Consider the following 19,075-nt stretch of genomic DNA (forward strand, 5'->3'; position numbering starts at 1 on the left):
AAGCCTGTGGAAGTGCCTAGGAGGCGACCTGTCCCTTGGTGGAATGATGAGTGTTGCTTTGCAGTGAGGAACAGCAGGGCAGCAATGCGCAGATTCAATTGAGGCCCTACAGATGAGAATCTTGCAAACTTTCGAGTGGCACATGCAAAGGCGAGGAGAATAATTCGGGAGAGTAAGCAGAGGTCTTGGCAAGAGTTCCTGAACTCCATCAATAGGTCCACACCTGCCTGCAAAGTATGGGAAGCCATTAGGAGGATCTCAAGGCACAACTCTCAACTGCCAATAGCAGCTGTATGAATACAGGAGTCTCTTGTAACATCGACAGTGGATATAGCTCAGACAATGGCGGAATCATGTAAATCCATTATGGCCGATTCCAGCCAGGATGCCACCTTCTGTCAATATCGGGAGGCAGAGGAGAAGGCTGATCTTGATTTCCGTTCCACCAACGTGGAAGAATACAACCAGACTTTCTCTCTGTGGGAGCTGGATTCTGCACTGTCAGTTGCTTGTAATACGACCCCTGGAAATGACCAGATAAAGTACAGCATGTTACAACAGTTGGACTGGCGGTCGAAGGAAGTCCTCCTTCCGCTCTTTATTAAAATTTGGATAACTGGCGATTTTCCCAACTCTTGGAAGGAATCTATTTTAATCCCAATTTTAAAACCAGGAAAGTACCGGACAGACCCTGGTAGTTATTGTAGTATTATCCTGACAAGCTGGATAGGAAACACACTGGAGTGTATGGTCAATAGGCACCTAGTGTGGGTTCTGGAAACCAGGTCCCTACTCAGTCCCTCCCAGTGTGGGTTCAGGAGGTATCACTCCACCCTCGATAACCTGTCCCTGCTCGAAGCTGCAATTCAACAAGCTTTCCTTCATAAGCAACACCTTATGGGTGTTTTCTTCGATTTGGAAAAGGCCTACGATACTACCTGGAGGCATAATATTTTGTTGCAGATCCTTCAGTGGGGATTCCACGGACATCTACTAACCTTCATATGGTCCTTTCTCTCAGACAGATATTTTAGGTACAGAGTTGGGAATGTATTGTCTGGCCATTTTAAGCAGGAGAATGGTGTCCCTCCAGGGAGTGTTTTAAGTCTTAATGGCTTTCGCCATGGCAATCAATAGTATTACAGCCACAGTGCGACATCCAGTATTGTGTTCTATTTGTAGATGACTTCTCCATCTTCTGTGCACCCTCCAGCCTTGCCATGGCTATTCATTAATTGCAACTGACGATCAGATGGTTGGAGGAATGGTGTCGCACCACAGGTTTTAAATTCTTATTAGAGAAAACAGTTTGTGTTGCTTTTAATCATTCCTGCTCTCTGTTTAATTTGCCCATTTTAAAACTGGGGGTACTGATCTCACTTTTAAGGAAAAGGTGAAGTATCTGGGTCTTATCTTTGATGAGAAGTTAACATGGTTGCCACACCTTAAAGAACTGAAACTGAGATTTCTCAAGGCCTTAAACATCCTTAAATGTGTTAATCATAGGTCTTGGGGAGCCGACAGAGCATGTCTGCTCCAACTTCATAAGGCCTTCGTGCAACCCCAGCTTGAATACAGATGCCAGATTTATGGGTCAGCAAGGCCTTCATACCTTAAAATGCTGGATGCCATTCACCACGAGGGTATAAGGCTGTCAACAGGGACTAACCACACAAGCCCTATTGTTAGTTTGTGTGCAGAGGCTGGTGAGCCTCCGCTGTCTATTCGAAGTCTTCTTTCGTGGTACACCAAGCATATAGGTCTTTGTCCGTTCCTACATCTCCAGCATCCAGTTACATTGTTCAGCTGCCACTGGAACAACTATTCAATCATCGACCACAGGCAACATGGCCATTTGGGATCGTGCAAGGGAGAGCCTTGATTTATTACAGGTGGGGGGGGGGGGGGGGGGGGGCATTAAGATCCAAAGCCAGGGGTGGAGTAGGGTATCCCCCTGGCTACTACCAAGGCCTAGATTGCTTTTAGAACTAACTATTTACAAGAAGCATTGTACCCCAGAGCATGTTTATAAAATTAAATTTAATGAATTTTTACGTAGCCACCCAGATTTTATTACTGTCAACACAGATGGTTCTAAGCAGGGAGATGTTTTTGGTTGTTCTGTCATGTTCCCTGACACTGTCCTCAGGATAGGGCTCCCAGAGCAGTTTTCAGTTTATTACGCGGAATTGTTTGCTATCATGAGGGCAATGGAGCAGATGAGACAGTGCTGTGACAAAAAATTTATCATCTGCTCCAATTCTCAAAGTGCCCTTCTCGCTGTTGGACAGATGTACCCAGCAGATTGGATGGTGCAACAAGTGCAGGACGTTCTCCTTCTCTTGCACAGGCAAAACAAGGAAATCATTTTGTACTGGGTTCCAGGGCACATAGCCATCCAGGGAAATGAACTCGCTGATGATGTTGCTGCCAGCTTTTCAGTCCCTCTGTGGGCTGTCACTTTATTTGTGACCAGGAAGGCAACATGTTGGTGCGAGTCCCAGTGGCTGGAAGTGAGGAACAGTAAACTACATTCCATCAAAACTTCAGTTTGACCATGGATCACCTCCTTTCGCTTCCGATGGTGTGAAGAAGTAGCCCTTACTTGGCTTAGAGTGGGACATATTGCCCACTGACACACGGCTTGCTCTTACGTTGGGAGGAGCCCCCAGTATGTCAGAGTCGCGGGACAAAGCTGATATCTTTTAACCAATTGTGTTTTCTTGCCGACCTGAGGGTTGAACTGGATCTCCCACAGGATCTTCCCTCTATTTTAACTGATAACAAGGCGAATATTGTTCGTGTCTTAAAATTTTGTGCGGTGTCCGGAATTCTTCCCAAAATACTTGGTGTGCAATCTTAATGTGTCACATATTATTTCTAAGTCGTCATCCAGCCACGCTTATTTGTCCCTTTCTTAACAGCGTCTTTACAGGTATTTTCTCCATGATTTCGTTTAGTTATCCTGCTGTGTCTCACTGGGGTTTTATTATGGGCTTTTCTGAACCTCGCATTTCTGGTGTTGCTTTACGTTTCCTGTGGTGGGATCAAACGTAGTTTTCCAGTTTATTGATCTACTTCCATAGATTATGAAAATCCTCTTCAGTATAACTTTAATGCAAGGGCGCTGATGACGTAGTTAAATCATCATCATCATCTTTTTCCATGTGCCTGTTTTTAGTTGTCTTCTATTATGTCAGTTGGAACTGACATATAGTCATTTTTTAACTCCTCTCTGTCTTCGTGTTCTGTAGTTTTGATTTGGACACATATGACCTCAATTGTTTTTTGCACCCTAAAGCAACGCAAAACCAAACCCTTAGTAACAGAAATGTTGTTTCAGATTATCCTCTTTCCCTACAACATTACATGCAATACTTTGATTTGTAGAATATATTCTTACCAGGTGCATTCAAGTTCTAAGGCCTCCAATTTTTTTTCTAATTAACTACTCACCCGAAATCGATGAAACTGGCGTTACTTCTCAACGTAATCGCCCTGCAGATGTACACATTTTTCACAACGCTGACGCCATGATTCCATGGCATCGGCGAAGGCTTCTTTAGGAGTCTGTTTTGACCACTGGAAAATTGCTGAGGCAATAGCAGCACAGCTGGTGAACGTATGGCCACAGAGAGTGTCTTTCATTGTTGCAAAAAGCCAAAAGTCACAAGGAGCCAGGTCAGGTGAGTAGGGAGCATGAGGAATCACTTCAAAGTTGTATCACGAAGAAACTGTTGCGTAACGTTAGCACGATGTGGGGGTGCGTTGTCTTGGTGAAACAGCACACGCACAGCCCTTCCCGGACTTTTTGTTGCAGTGCAGGAAGGAATTTGTTCTTCAAAACATTTTCGTAGGATGCACCTTTTACCGTAGTGCCCTTTGGAACGCAATAGGTAAGGATTACGCCCTCGCTGTCCCAGAATATGGACACCATCATTTTTTCAGCACTGGTGGTTACCCAAAATTTTTTTGGTGGTGGTGAATCTGTGTGCTTCCATTGAGCTGACTGGCACTTTGTTTCTGGATTGAAAAATGGCATCCATGTCTCATCCATTGTCACAACCGACGAAAAGAAAGTCCCATTCATGCTGTCGTTGCGCGTCAACGTTGCTTTGCAACATGCCACACGGGCAGCCATGTGGTCGTCTGTCAGCATTCGTGGCACCCACCTGGATGACACTTTTCGCATTTTCAGGTCGTCATGCAGGATTGTGTTCACAGAACCCACAGAAATGCCAACTCTGGAGGCGATCTGTTCAACAGTCATTCGGCGATCCCCCAAAACAATTCTCTCCACTTTCTCGATCATGTCGTCAGACCGGCTTGTGCGAGCCCGAGGTTGTTTCAGTTTGTTGTCACACGATGTTCTGCCTTCATTAAACTGTTGCACCCACGAACGCACTTTCGACACATCCATAACTCCATCACCACATGTCTCCTTCAACTGTCGATGAATTTCAATTGGTTTCACACCACGCTGTTCAAGTAAGGATAACGTCGCCATTTTAAGTATTTAAAACAGTTCTCATTCTCGCCGCTGGCGGTAAAATTCCATCTGCCGTACGGTGCTGCCATCTCTGGGACGTATTGACAATGAACGCGGCCTCATTTTAAAACAATGCGCATGTTTCTATCTCTTTCCAGTCCGGAGCAAAAAAATCGGAGGCCTTAGAACTTGAATGTACCTCGTATTTTCCAGAGCAGCGTCATTTGAAGATTCAAATGCGAGAATAGTTTACCGCTAGAATGTTTTTCAAAGAAAATTATCAATATATTTATTTTGGATGACTGCATATATTGTGGATACATATTAAATGTCTTTAATGCAGTGGTTTCCATTAACTTCTGTATCAGTATTCTGCTGATTGTTGTTGAATTTTCTGCCCTTAGGAGCATTTCCCAACCCAGTGGCAAGAGAGTGGTCTGAACTTTTACTCTCTCATTTGCACTCTTTTAATGAGGTCACTGTCATTATTGTCAAAGTTTTAAGCAGTAACTAGGATTGAACCTATGACCCCAGACCTTTCTGGATTCATAGTTAGTTGCTATCCCTAAAACGAGATTTAAACCATATTGCACAATTATGTCAAAGAGTTTGTTTCTTATTTTATAAATTTTGAGTTATCAGTGGAAGGTAGAGGTAATTTTTGACAACACATTGGAAAGAAAGTTGTCATGTGTCTCCAATTTTTTCATATGCAACTAGAGGATCAGCATGTGTGTTTCAGTGGCATTTTTATCACTGTATAAAACAAAACAAACACCATCCTAACAAAACCTTGAAGGCTCAATAGTACAGTCTCATCCCAAGGCAAGAAGAGCTCTTGTCAAGACTATCAGGTGGACAGTACTTTTCAAGAATTGGTTTATCCTAATCTTATTTACAGTTGCAACTATACAGACAATCCTGTAAATTCATGGTTATCATTATCCATTTGGATTACACAGATACAATAAATTGCTTTTCAGAATTGCTAGCACACCAACAGTTTTCCAGTGTTTTTGAGCAGATGAGTCAAAACATTCTAATCAGACAAGTATCAGGACAATACAGTAGTAAATGATGAACTTATGTCTGCCATTCCAGACACTTCAACAGAATGGGCTAAAGTGTAACCTACAAAAGAATGAACTCTCTCACAAGCGAGTTGAGTATTTCATGTACATGTTGAATCTTAAAGGACTTCAACTGAATTGACAACATATGTAAAGCATGGAAAAATTCAAGGACCTACCAACTTAAGACCTTCAATCATTTCTTGACAAAATAAATTATTATGTATATTTTATGTTGGACCCTCTTCCTCACCAGTTACAAGTATTCTATTTACTATCGATAGACAACACAACATGCTAATGCCAATGTCCTGTCTAGACTACCCGTGGCACCAATCTCACATTTGACTCTCAGGGACACTGTGCTTCCAAGTAGACAACATCTTACAAAACTGTCTTCAAGAGTGTCTTGTCGATTACACTGTGTCATGCTGGTTCATTTATTGTAGACATCGTAATTTTCGCATGTGTCATCTGTCAAAATTACAACAGCACCTACTCCAAACAAGCCAGCATGACACACAATGTAACCTAATACCTAATAAGAACAAATTCTCTGTTGTGTATAAAATATTGTTGTCATGTGGATCACATCATGCTAGATGATAAAGGTGACTTACGAAAATGGGCAGAGCCTTAAATGAGTCATTTAGTATATAAACAGCAGCTTTGGTGTTAAAATGTCTTTTCTTCAATATTTGATAGCTGCAAGACACAACACACTGAAAATGTTCGTAAAACTCAATGTCAAAACTCTCTTTTGTACAGAAGTTGGTCAGCATTTTCAGGTAAATATTCTCCTTGATATTGTAATCTACAGGATGTCAAATTGTTATCTTTCTTTCTATATTTCGATCCATTAAAAAAAAAAGAATCAGTCATGGTACAGCATTGTTCACTGCCCCACTTGGAAAAACACAGAGAGAAGTCTCATTCTGATATTTTGGAACTCAGACTGTGAAATAGTCGACATTTGGCGTTCATTTCAGCCGCGTGTCTGAAATCCGTGCTCGAGAGCTCAAGTGACAACAATGAGCAGGAGGGCCTGCACACACCAATAACAGCTTCTAGAACACACAAACCCAGTATTAACACACAGTTCACAAAAAATTAAAGCCAACTGGCAAGCACTGGGTAGCAACAAATACAGGACGAGATGTTAAATGTTATAGTGTGACAACCGCAGTTACTATTAAAGCAATAGTTCATTAAACAATCTCCAATGATATGAAATTTCACTTGATAAATTTATAAATCACCACTATCTCAAGGTGATAATGACCAGACAGTCTGCACACAACCTTAAATACCAAAGCACCATTTGATGGCGCAAAATTGTTACCATTATAGTTGCCAACAAGGAAGAAGTTTGCAATTCTAGTTTAAATTAGCAGCTGAAGTTTTATATAGAGAATTAACTTTGATTCATAAAAATTACCACTTAATACATTAACAATAATAATAAAAAAGGAATCATTGAATATCAGCCACACTTGCAATTCAAAATAAATGCAGTGGAATCAGGGCAGAGTGCAGTTTCATGGACTTGCAATACCAAGTATCGTGGACCCTCATCCAAGTGGTTTACACATCCAAAAGTTCCAACACAACATGGCTCATCGCTTAAAGTTAGTCCAGGAGCTCACTGTTAACATGCACACCTGGGTAAACTCCCATGCTCTCCTCAGGACTCGAGATAGACACAACTCTTAAACAGAGCCTGTGATGACCAGTGACTGCTTTCGCACTCCAGTTCCACTCACTGCCAGACCCAGGCGCTGGAATGTCAACACTATGCCCACTGCAGTACACTAAGCATCGACTGATTACTCACGATGCTCCATGCGCTATCTTCCCTCTGTCAATGTCCCCAACCGAGTCTCCATCACTGCCCCGACTGAGTCTCCTTTGCTGCCCGTGACTGAGTCTCACCTTGCGAGCCACAGCCATCCTAAATACAGGGTGCTAGCCAACCATGACACCACAAAGAATGACAGAGAAACTATCCTGCTAAGAGCATCGCAAGAAGTCACAACTCAATAACATTATTTTATTATTTTGGTAATAATAATTATTAGACAGAAAATATATACCTGGAAAAGAATAAAAAGTAAACTGCAATTTATGAAATGAGTACTCGAACCATTATTTCTAATTGTGAATGTGATACGAAACCTTGTTGGTTTTATTTTATTTCTATCTGCAATGGTCTCTCGTTATTGATGTGCAAATGACATCATGTTGTGATGAGAAAGTTTGCCAGTGTATGTGACTTGCTGGTGTAGGCACTTTTTCACACACACGGGACAATGAATGTAGTATGTATTTTCATTGTTTTACTGCATGTCTAATTCAGTGTATCATTCAGAAGCATCATGTGCATATTACATTATTTTTCTCCATGATTAAAAACTTATTTTATTGTTGACAAATATGTCTTTCTCCATACATCTGTACTCCCCAAGCCATCTTATGGTGTGTGGTGGACGGTACTATGTGTACCACTGTCACATCCTCGTCCCTGTACCAGTCACGAATAGTTCACAGGAAGATTGCTGGTAAGACTTTGTGTGGGCTCAATGTTTCTAATTCATGCTCATGATCTTTTCGCGAGATATACATAGAAGGAAGCTATATACACTGAAGAGCCAAAGAAACTGGTACACCTGCATAATATCGTGTAGGACCCCTAAAGTCTGAAGAAGGGATGGAGGGAATTTACACCATAAATCCTGCAGGGCTGTCCATAAATCTGCAAGAATACGAGGGGGTGGTGATCTCTTCTGAACAGCACGTTGCAAGGCATCCCAGATATGCCCAATAATGTTCATGTCCGGGGATTTTGGTGGCCAGTAGAAGTGTTTAAACTCGGAAGAGTGTTCCGGGAGCCACTCTGTAGCAGTTCTGGGTGTGTTTGGTATTGCATTGTCCTGCTGGAATTGCCCAAGTCCATCAGAATGCACAGTGGACATGAATGGATGCAGGTGATCAGATAAGATGCTTACGTACGTGTCACCTGTCAGTCATATCTAGATGTACCAGGGGTCCCATATCACTCCAACTGCCCACGCCCCACATGATTAGAGAGCCTTCACCAACTTGAACTGTGCCCTGCTGACATGGCAGGTCCATGGATTCATGAGGTTGTCTCCATACCTGTACATGTCTAAAATACTCAATACAAGTTGAAACGAGACTTGTCTGACCAGGCAGCATGTTTCCAGTCATCATCAGTCCAATGTCGTTGTTGACAGGTCCAGGTGAAGCATAAAGCTTTGTGTTGTGCAGTCATCAAGGGTACACAAGTGGGCCTTCAGCTCCGAAAGCCCATATCGATGTTTCTTTGAATGGTTCACATGCTGACACTTGTTGATGGCCCAGCATTGAAATTTGCAGCAGTTTGCAGAATGGTTGCACTTCTGTCATGTTGAATGATTCTCTTCAGTTGTCATTGGTCCCATTCTTGCAGGATCTTTTTCCGGCTGCAGTGATGTCGGAGATTTGATGTTTTACTGGATTCCTGATATTCATGGTACACTCGTGATACAGTCATATGGGAAATTTCCCACTTCTTTACTACCTCAGAGATGCTGTGTCCCATCGCTCATGCGCCGATTGTAACAGCACATTCAAACTCACTTAAATCTTGATAACCTGCCTTTGTAGCAGCAGTAACTGATCTAACAACTGCACCAAGACACTTGTCTTATAAAGGCATTGCCAACTGCAGCACTGTATTCTGCCTGTTTACATATCTCTATATTTGAATATGCATGCCTATACCAGTTTCTTTGGCACTTCAGTGTATTTGTTGACTCTTCTGGGAACGTACGATCTTGGAACATTAATAATAAGACTCACCGTGATGCAGAACGGCTCTCTTACAGTGTCTGCCACTGGAGTTGGTTGACACTTTAGCGTTTACTAAATGACCCTGTAACAAAATGGATTGCTCTTCTTTGGATCATCTCTATTTCCTCTATCAGTTCTATCTGGTATGGATCCCATACTGATGAGCAATATTCAAGTATTGGTGTCTCTCTCTCTCTCTCTCTCTCTCTCTCTCTCTCTCTCTCTCTGTGTGTGTGTGTGTGTGTGTGTGTGTGTGTGTGTGTGTGTGTGTGTGTGTGAATTTAAAATTATCTTTATGAGATTATAACCTTCGACCATTCCCAATTTTTGCAATTTAACATGTTGGAGACCAGCAGCTTAGAAGAATATCGGGTCTAGGAAACCAACCATTTATGCCATTATTTAAAGTATTTCTGGCATATATGTAATTCATGCATCTTCAAGAGTAACACATACTAAAAAAAGACCAAGCTTCAAGATTTAATTATGATTGAAAGTAAATTATTCTTCCAAAAACAAGTTCTCGGTGAGTTGTTGAGCAATTTCTTCCTTGTGAGCTTCCAAAATTTCTGCTTACTCAATGAACATGATGTGTTTATAGCAGAATTACAGTAAACTGTGAAACCTCACAAATAAGTGCCTGAAATTACATCAATGCAATTGTATTTGCTAAGGCAATTGCGACTGCATCTTTTATGTTTACTAATGTTTCTTTCGACATAATTCTAGAAATTGACAACAGAAGGCATCATCAGTTAGTGGACAGGTAACGAGATGTCCGTACATTGTTCTCATACGTGGTAAGTCCAGTTTTGTGTGGTTTATGCTTATGCTTTGAGATATCACGGCCAGACCTATCCTCAGGCATGGTCTTTTTAACACAAAGTTGTGGCCTGAGCCATGCTTGGGCTTGACATGCATAGTGTTAGAGTGTGACACTGATGGCACCTATCACCAAATTATAATAAAACAACAAGAGCTTGTGTGGCAACACCTTCATCCTTTATGGATGTGCTCCTAAACACAAATCTTTAATTCTAGAAATTCATGAAAAGTTGTGTAATTTTCAAGTTTCTGTTCACATTATATTATTATACATGATAACCGAACCACTGACATCTATCTATCAAACAAACTTATTAATTTTGTTTTTAAAATGTGTAGAGGCTGTCTTGATATAGCATTGCTCTGAAGTTTTAATGTATTGTTCATTGTTTCAGCGTTTCAATTCCAACATTCTGCAGAAACAATATCGTTCTTCATCGAAGCCTCAACAGTATTGCTGTTGTGCAATTGGTTCTCGAGATCGATCGTTATCAGTATGGCTTACAGCACTCAAACGACCTCTTGTTGTGTTGCAAGAGTTGTTTACTAATTCTGTGCTTGATCTGTCATGGAGCTGTACAGGTCTGCAGTTGATGGCTTGTTCATGGGATGGAACTGTTGCTTTTGTAGAGTTCTCAGAAGATGAACTTGGGAAGCCACTTACAATGGAAGAGAAGGTGTGTTTAATTAATATTATTTGTAATTCATTTTAATTACTGAAAGATAATGTTGACTCCTTCATTGATTGAATTATGTTATGTTCATGAATTGTTAGTTCCTTAGTGTGAAAAGCTAACATGGATTACTTTCACAACTTTACTGTGGGGGGGAGGGGGACAAACAAAGATGATGTAACTTACCAAACGAAAGCGTTGGCATGTTGATACACACACACACACACACACACACACACACACACACACACACACACACACAAAATTCAAGCTTTCGCAACCAACGGTTGCTTCATCAGGAAAGAGGGAAGGAGAGGGAAAGACGAAAGGATGTGGGTTTTAAGGGACAGGGTAAGGAGTCATTCCAATCCCGGGAGCGGAAAGACTTACCTTAGAGGGAAAAAAGGACAGGTATACACTCACTCACGTGCGCGCGCGCGCACACACACACACACACACACACACACACACACACACACACACACACACACACACACACGTCCATCCACACACATACAGACACAAGCAGACATTTGTAAAGGCAAAGAGTTTGGGCAGAGATGTCAGTCGAGGCAGAAGTACAGAGTACATTTGCCTCTGTGTTTGTGTGTCTGTCAACATGCCAACGCTTTCGTTTGGTATGTTACATCATCTTTGTTTTTAGATATATTTTTCCCACGTGGAATAAACGTGACTGTTCAGATAGAAGTTATACTAAAAATTTTCTGATCATTAGTCTGGCACTAAACAGAAGTAGCATTTCATAGGGATCCTTTCATGTTCCACATTTAAAGTTCTTTATCCACTTTTTAAAAGTCTTCTTTTGCATATTTATAATAAACTGTACTGGCAACAGTATTTGAAGACTAAATGGAGCATTTTATTTTATTTGTCTGAAAACAAACAAAATAGACTTAGTTGAGAGATATGCTGATAAAATGAATCCCATCTTCTGTCATGTATTTTTTATACATCACTCCAAAACTCACAAACCTTGTCTCCTCTTCTTTTTTTTTGCCATGACAAAGAAATTACTTTAACGTTCTGTGTTTGCCAGCTCTGTTGCTGTTTTTGTGAATGATAAATGAATGTTTCCTTTCTCTCTGAAACTGTAGTGAGAGACTCCCTACCAATTCAAAAGAAAATTAAAAACATACCTCATCAGTAACTTTTTCTACAAATTATGTAAATATCCAGATTCAGATATTTAAGAATTCTGTTAGCTAGATGGCCAGTAGCAGTGTGGGTTTATATATGAAGCTGTATAGTAGTAATGTACTATAAATAGGACTTGTTTTTATAGATGTATGCATATTCTTGAAAACTACCATTGTAATCAAGTAAATAGTATGCTATTAATGGCAGACAAACAGCAGCTGTATAATGAAACTAAGGAGGCAGCATTATTTTTCAAAGAAACAGCTTTATTACTAATTATCTTGATTAAATTTAGATGGCGTTAATGTGAATAGCATGAAGTAGTGTAGTGATAGTTTATTGTTAAAAAGTTTGTCATACCTTTCTCATATGTTACGTGTATACCTTGACATGTTCCACATCATTGAAGGTTCCCTTTCTTGATGGTATCTACTGAATATGATAATGAATTCACATATTCATATAAATTTGTGTATTTTTAATTACTTTTTTTCTTTTTGTTTCACTTATGGTTTACATAATTGGTAGCACCACAGCATGTAAGCAAATAATTTATTCTGCTTTAATTTTTATGTCTTCCTGATCCTTTATCCTGTAGATTGTGTTATCGTCATTAGCTGTAGTTTATCGACAGGCAGGTTTTCATTCATTCAAGATTAGGTTTGCTCATGCTATTTTATATTTGTCTGTAACCCCCATTTTGTTTCAGTTGTTAAATAATACACAACTGCCTTGTTTTATACTGTCATAAATAAAGTTTTCTTGAAAGGTAATAGAATTGCTCCAAATGTGGAACATCTACATGACTTTTCTGCAATTCACACTTAGTGTGGCAAACCACCTTCAGACATCCTGTACTGTTCACCCTCAAACAGCACATAGGGAAAATGAACACTTAAATCTTTTGGTACGAGCTCTGATTTTTTAAATTTTATTACAACAATCACTTCTTTCTTGTGAGTGACAATAAAATATTTTAACATTCAGAGGAGGAAGTTGGAGGCTGAAATTTGTGAAAATATCTTGCTACAGTGAAAAATGACTTTGTTTTAACCCTTTCGTGGCTACAAGGGCCAAGTGTCGTGGCTACTTGGCTGGCTGATAAGAGGAAATGCAGCATGCGCCTGGCCGGTGGACTGCGGACTCAGCCCTGTGGTCGCTGTAGGCTATGTCCACTGTTGGCATCCCGCACGTTCTGGTGCATACAGAACCACTGTACTGTCTCAGTGGTCATAGTTTCTGATGACCACGAGAGAGAGCTTGGAACTAAGTAACACTTTCAGTTATATGTTTACTATGGGCTGAAAAACAGTTGGTTTAGAAAAATGATAGGAACATTTTTAATAATAATTCCTATAACTTGAGGCTTACTCTGTCGATATGTGTGTCTACAACATATTAAAATTTCCTTAACATCGAATGAATGTGTTCCAATATATATAGTGTTAAAGTGAGTAGCGTGTAGTGAAAACACCCAAATATTGGACAGTTCTTGCTACTATCTTAATTAAAAAATAATTACAGGAATTTAAAACCAAATTGTGGCACATATCCGGACTCTGAGTTAAACAAAGCATATATCTGGATAATTCATTTTTCGATAGGCCCATGGCTTAGTTTGTAATTAAAGCCTAAAGTCGATTCTCCACAATAAGATTGGTTGGTTTAAGGGGGGAGGGGGGGGGGGGCGACAGATAGTAAATGCCTACCTTCTTCTTGCTCACTGTTTTCTTTTTCAGCTTGTCATGTTCAGTACAGTTTACTTTAATGGTTTCCCATTCTTGTTTTTGATGCAGGCTTTGACTGCCACTGGCTGAATTAAAAACCCTTTTTATTTACTTTTTTTTTAATTTTTTAATTTTAATTTATTACTTTACTTGAAATGTACACAGTTACTAAAACATACTAATATATTTTTAGTGTGTGATATTTTCCAAAACATGGCACCATGCAGAGAACCACATCACACTTTTTGCATCTTATGTGTGTAATTTTTCATTGTGAATGAGCAGTACATACTACACAGTGTGTCTGGGGAATCTCCTTTTTCTCTGTTGCTTCGAGGAATCCTGAATAATGTCCCTCTTTATTCTGCAGTTGGAAAGGGCTTTCTTCTTTGGTTGTTCATAGGATTGCACTTTTACAAGTTTGACTATGAAATTCATAAAGCAACTGACGGATTGTTTCCAAGTGGTATTTCACTAGTGGTATCTTCTGTTACTTTTGCATTTCAAAAAATACTTTTTGCATTAAACACACACAAGTCAGTCATATGAAAGAATACTTTTTTGTACCACTTCATTGTCTTTCGGATGAACAGTACAGAAGACAACAGCATGTCTGTCTTATCAACTGCACCCATTGACTTATTATAGCTGACAACACAGGTAGGTTTCAATTTGTTTTTGCCCACTCTATGGTCTTTTTCCTCTATCTCCACAAACTCTGGTCCATTTATGGTAGAAGGCATCCAGACTTCTCTTTTGTCCATCCGTTTTAGTGTCATTAATGTTCCACAGGACTAGAACTGTATTTCCCAGTTTTTCAAACTGTCTGGCAACGGTGGTAGATGTTTCCTGTTTTTGCATGCTGTTCCGATGGTGTTTGTACATTTATCATGGAGCCACAGCAATAATTCAAGGCTCGAATACCAATTGTCTAAATAAATGGTATGACCTTTGTTGGGGTATGGCTATAACAAACTCACAACAACATCGTCTGATTTTCCCCAATCAACATTTCTAGATTCTATTTCTGAGGCAGCACCAGTGTAGACAATATAATCCAAAATATAATTGATTTGTATGTTACAAAGGACAAAAATTTTAATGTCAAAATGGTTAAGATTATTTGGTATGTACTGTATAAATCTGAGCCTTCCTTTGAAAAGTAGCAGACTTTCGTCAATCACTAGGTTTTCAAAGGGTACTAATGCCTGGCAGAATTTATTTTTTATGTGATCTACAATGAGACATATTTTTACAAGAATGTCTTGGAGGTGAGGTGAGGTGGAATTGTCACTGAAGTGCGATAAAGGCAGGATCAACTTGTACCAGTCCCTGGCCATTATGTTAGAGAATATTGGTGTTTGAAGCAAAGAATGTGTCAACCAATATCCATTCACTTCTAACTTTTTACTTCTAGGCATAAACGGAGAACATGGTAGGAAGCAATAAAATTATGCTGGCTCTGCGTGCTTCCAGCTTGCTAATTTCCTGGGTACTGTTTTCATTTTTCCAGTAATAAATTTATAATAATTATTGATCTGTGTACAGATAGCAGAAACGAATTCCATGGATATGAAGTACAAAAATATCTAAATGACTTGCTGACTCTTCGAAGTCTGCTTTTAATGCACTAAATGTGTTCACAAAATGGTGTTGTTTCATCAGTGGATGATTCTCCGTCCAGTCATACTTTCTTTTTCCTGATGAAGTTTCACTTACTTCATCTTCGTTTCTGTCTTCAGAGGAAGAGGATTCAGCAGTACATCGACACGCATCCAACTCTTCATTGGAAGAAAGTTCCGCAGTATCATTACAATCTTTGTCGCTACTATTCATAAGAATATCCATGTTTTCCTTGTGTGATAAATTGTGTCCCATGATGGTGCGAATAAATTGAAATGTTGTGGACAGATGAAGTTGCATAAGAAAACATCTTTTTAGCCATCATCATTTGTAAGTGGCACTCCCCTGCCATTTTGTACGCATTGTGCCGTAGTTTTAACTGCCCGCCATTTCATGACGGAATGCCCATTTTTTAACCATTTATGTTCCCACTTGGGTTTTCCATCTGAGTTATTGGCCGTTTTAGCAAATGACGTGCAGGCTGTCGAGCGCATTTTACTTTTTATGTGTCAAACGAATATGTCGAAGGCCATTTAATTTGTAGTTTAGGACCTCTGTTTCCGTCCGTAGCCGTCTGGACTTACCGTCCGCTGAGTGTACATCTAGGCCAATAGCAATCTGACTTTTCTACCTGCTGGACATACATGTATGTCCATAGTCACGAAAGGGTTAATGACTGCCACCACAACTCACTTATCATATCTGTGATACTCCTTCCCCTCTTGCCGGGTAATATAGAATGACCTACACTTCTGTAAACTTTTTCAGTGTCCTCCATCACTCCTATTCAGTAACGATTCAATACTGCAAAGCAGTACTCTAGCAGAGGACAGAAAAGTGTAGGTAAACAGTCTTTTTAGCAGACCTATTGCATCTTCTAAGTGTTCCACCTATAAAATGCGGTGTTTGGTTTGCCTTCCCCACAACATTACCTATGTGATCATTCCAATTTAAGTTCTTCGTAATTGTAATTCTTAGGTACTTAGTTAAATTTACAGCCCTTAAAGTTTTATTATTTAGCATGTAACTGAAGTATAATGGATTTCTTTTTGTACACATGTGGATGACCTCATGGTTTTCCTTATTTAGGGACAATTTTCATTTTTTCACCAAACAGATATCATGTCTTAAGTCATATTGCAGTGGGTTTGACTTTTGATGATTTCACTGATTCTTTGACACACAGTTTATATCAGATAATTATTATTTAATTACTGTTCTACAACTAGCTGCATAAATATTTTAAGAAAGTCATTGTTTGTTTTCTTTCCCTGCAAACTGTGAAACTTCAGCTAGCTTTCCTTCTAATAATACTGTCTTAAAAAGGTTGCTAGGAAAGTCTGTCACTATAACTCCATTTAAATTACATTTTGTTTCCTTCTTTTCTTTTCTTTTCTTTTCTTTTCTTTTCACGGTGTCTTCATCTTGTGAAATCATTAGAATCTGCTGTTATTAACAAAGTGTAGGGATGATAAGGTTTTCATCAAAATTGGAATAATAAGAATATAGTGTAAAGCAGATAACAGCACATCTTGTTTAGGCCTCTACAAAGACCTATTATTATTATACTCTTAGGTAACAACAAAGGATGAAATAATGGTATCTACATATGGTTTGCCTTCTTATTAAGCTTCAGAGTAGTAATATATTCAGTTGCCAAGGTCTTATAACAAGCTCCTAGTAGATATAAAGCAATAAACTGGAAACCCTTAAAAAAGTCATTGCTGCTTTTCTGCTAGAATCATGACAAGAACAGAGTTTACTTTAAATAAACTTTTATTCTTACACCACCTATGTAATTTTTATTGACTGGAAATTATTAATGCAGCCATATAAACTCTAAGCAAGTTGGTTGGTTGATAGACAATGGCAACTTAGTAAAAATGAATCAGAATGTTACCTTTGATAATATATAATGTGTATCCTCTCCGAAGCTCAAAATTTTGTTCATGATTGTCTTTGTTGCTCACATCTGTCTTCACACTATCATCAGATATTTCTCATAGTTTCATAACATTGCCTGGCATGCTATGACCAGTAATGTATATGATTTAATAAACTCAACACCAGGAAAAGAGAGAATGTAGTTTGTGGATACTGTACATAAGTTCGATATTTCTGTGTCTTCAGCAATGTGTAACTACCTCCTTGAGATGAGACTTCTCATCTAGAAAAATAGTACTACTTGCTAGTTTACTAATATAATACATATATCCATATCCAGTGGTCACGAGCCCTGCAGACCACACGCTGCCTGCACAAACTGCCTGTGTTCCTTTCTGTTGTGCTTGGTTTCTCCAGGTGTCTTTAATCCCTAGGGCTGCCAGGCTCAAACGTCAGTACTAATGGCTGAATTGTAAATGACATAGACAAATGAAACCAATAAAAGCAAAGATGAGAAGAAACTGGTTTAAACACATTGTTCAAGACATGGTGACAATAGCTTTCTGTGAAACTTACTTATGTAAAGCTGCTCTGCATTTCATAATGTCACTTGGCTGTCACTGACTTTTGACTTTTGGTATGAAATTGTAGTGGATAGTAAATTTGATAGCACTATTTGTATCAAAACAAAACATATCTCGCACAGTACCTGAAGTTAGTGGTGCACCAATTGAAGATCATGTCGATTAAGTAGTTTGGTTATGTGAATTACATTAATATGAATGCACATAGCTGAAGATTGGAAATCTGTAGGAGGCTTTTATGCAGTAGTGGATACCAAATGTGTGACGATGATGCTGTTTTGTAACTAATCTAACCAACAAACATTTAATCTACAGATAATCAGTGTTATTCAATCTTAAAAATAACTACATGTGTTTCTTTTACTGTACCATCATCACAAGACTATTTTCTAAGCTCATTAGAAATTGATTTGGAGAAAAATAAATAAGGTTAAGGCAAGTGCTCATGAGAATCCTGGACCGGCATGGTTCTAGCTTTCGTTATTGCATTAGCACAATGCCCTGTGTGCCTGGAAGTGATGAATTCCCATGCATCCTTTCCCTTTCTTTCCCCATTCTGTGTTTCATATAAATGTATAAATGTAAGCATCAGCCATGTCATCACGAGTGGTGTCTGTTCTGTCGGACAGGTTGTAATGTTGTGTGTGCCTCACTGCTTTTTTAAACTAATTTGTGCCTGATTTTATTCTGAGAACTCAGTAATATATGTAAATACCATAAATGTAAATGTGATTAAAAAAGTACTTGAAGTTAAGTGAAGCGCAGCTGAACAGCAAGAAACTCTTTAATGCGCAATCCCCACAATGATAGTAGTTGTGAATCTTTGAGTATGGACTCAAAAAGGACTGTTAATCTGTATCTTGTGGAAAGAGGATGTGTTGCTATGCCGTCACTCAGAACGTATTGTTACATTTAATGAAAATTGATATTTTAGTGATAAAACCGAGTAAAATATGTGTAAGAGTTGCCAAACATTTATGTATAAAAATTTTCTGTAAGTGAAGAATAGCAATATCTTGTTTTTGGAAAAGGAGGTAAACTTCATTGTCATTGCCGTCTATCAATCAACAGAATTGTAAGTGTACAAAGTTCACTAAAATACAGGAAGAGAAATGCATTTATAGTTTTCATTCAATAAGTAACAATCTCTCAGAATTTCTGAATTACAGTAATTGGATTATGTTCTTGT

At 39.1% G+C, this 19,075-nt stretch overlaps 1 protein-coding gene across 3 annotated transcripts in view; it reads left to right on the forward strand.

The window, feature by feature from the left end:
• LOC126100100 (protein HIRA) overlaps positions 1–19,075 on the forward strand; it is a 258,874-nt gene that overhangs the window by 113,395 nt on the left and 126,404 nt on the right. For all 3 annotated transcript variants that reach the window (XM_049910615.1, XM_049910614.1, XM_049910616.1), the window contains one exon: positions 10,632–10,913. In XM_049910615.1, coding sequence (XP_049766572.1) covers positions 10,632–10,913 — 282 coding nt within the window. The remainder of the gene's footprint in view (positions 1–10,631; positions 10,914–19,075) is intronic.

This window comes from Schistocerca cancellata, chromosome 9, assembly GCF_023864275.1.
Source record: "Schistocerca cancellata isolate TAMUIC-IGC-003103 chromosome 9, iqSchCanc2.1, whole genome shotgun sequence".
NCBI lineage: Eukaryota > Metazoa > Arthropoda > Insecta > Orthoptera > Acrididae > Schistocerca > Schistocerca cancellata.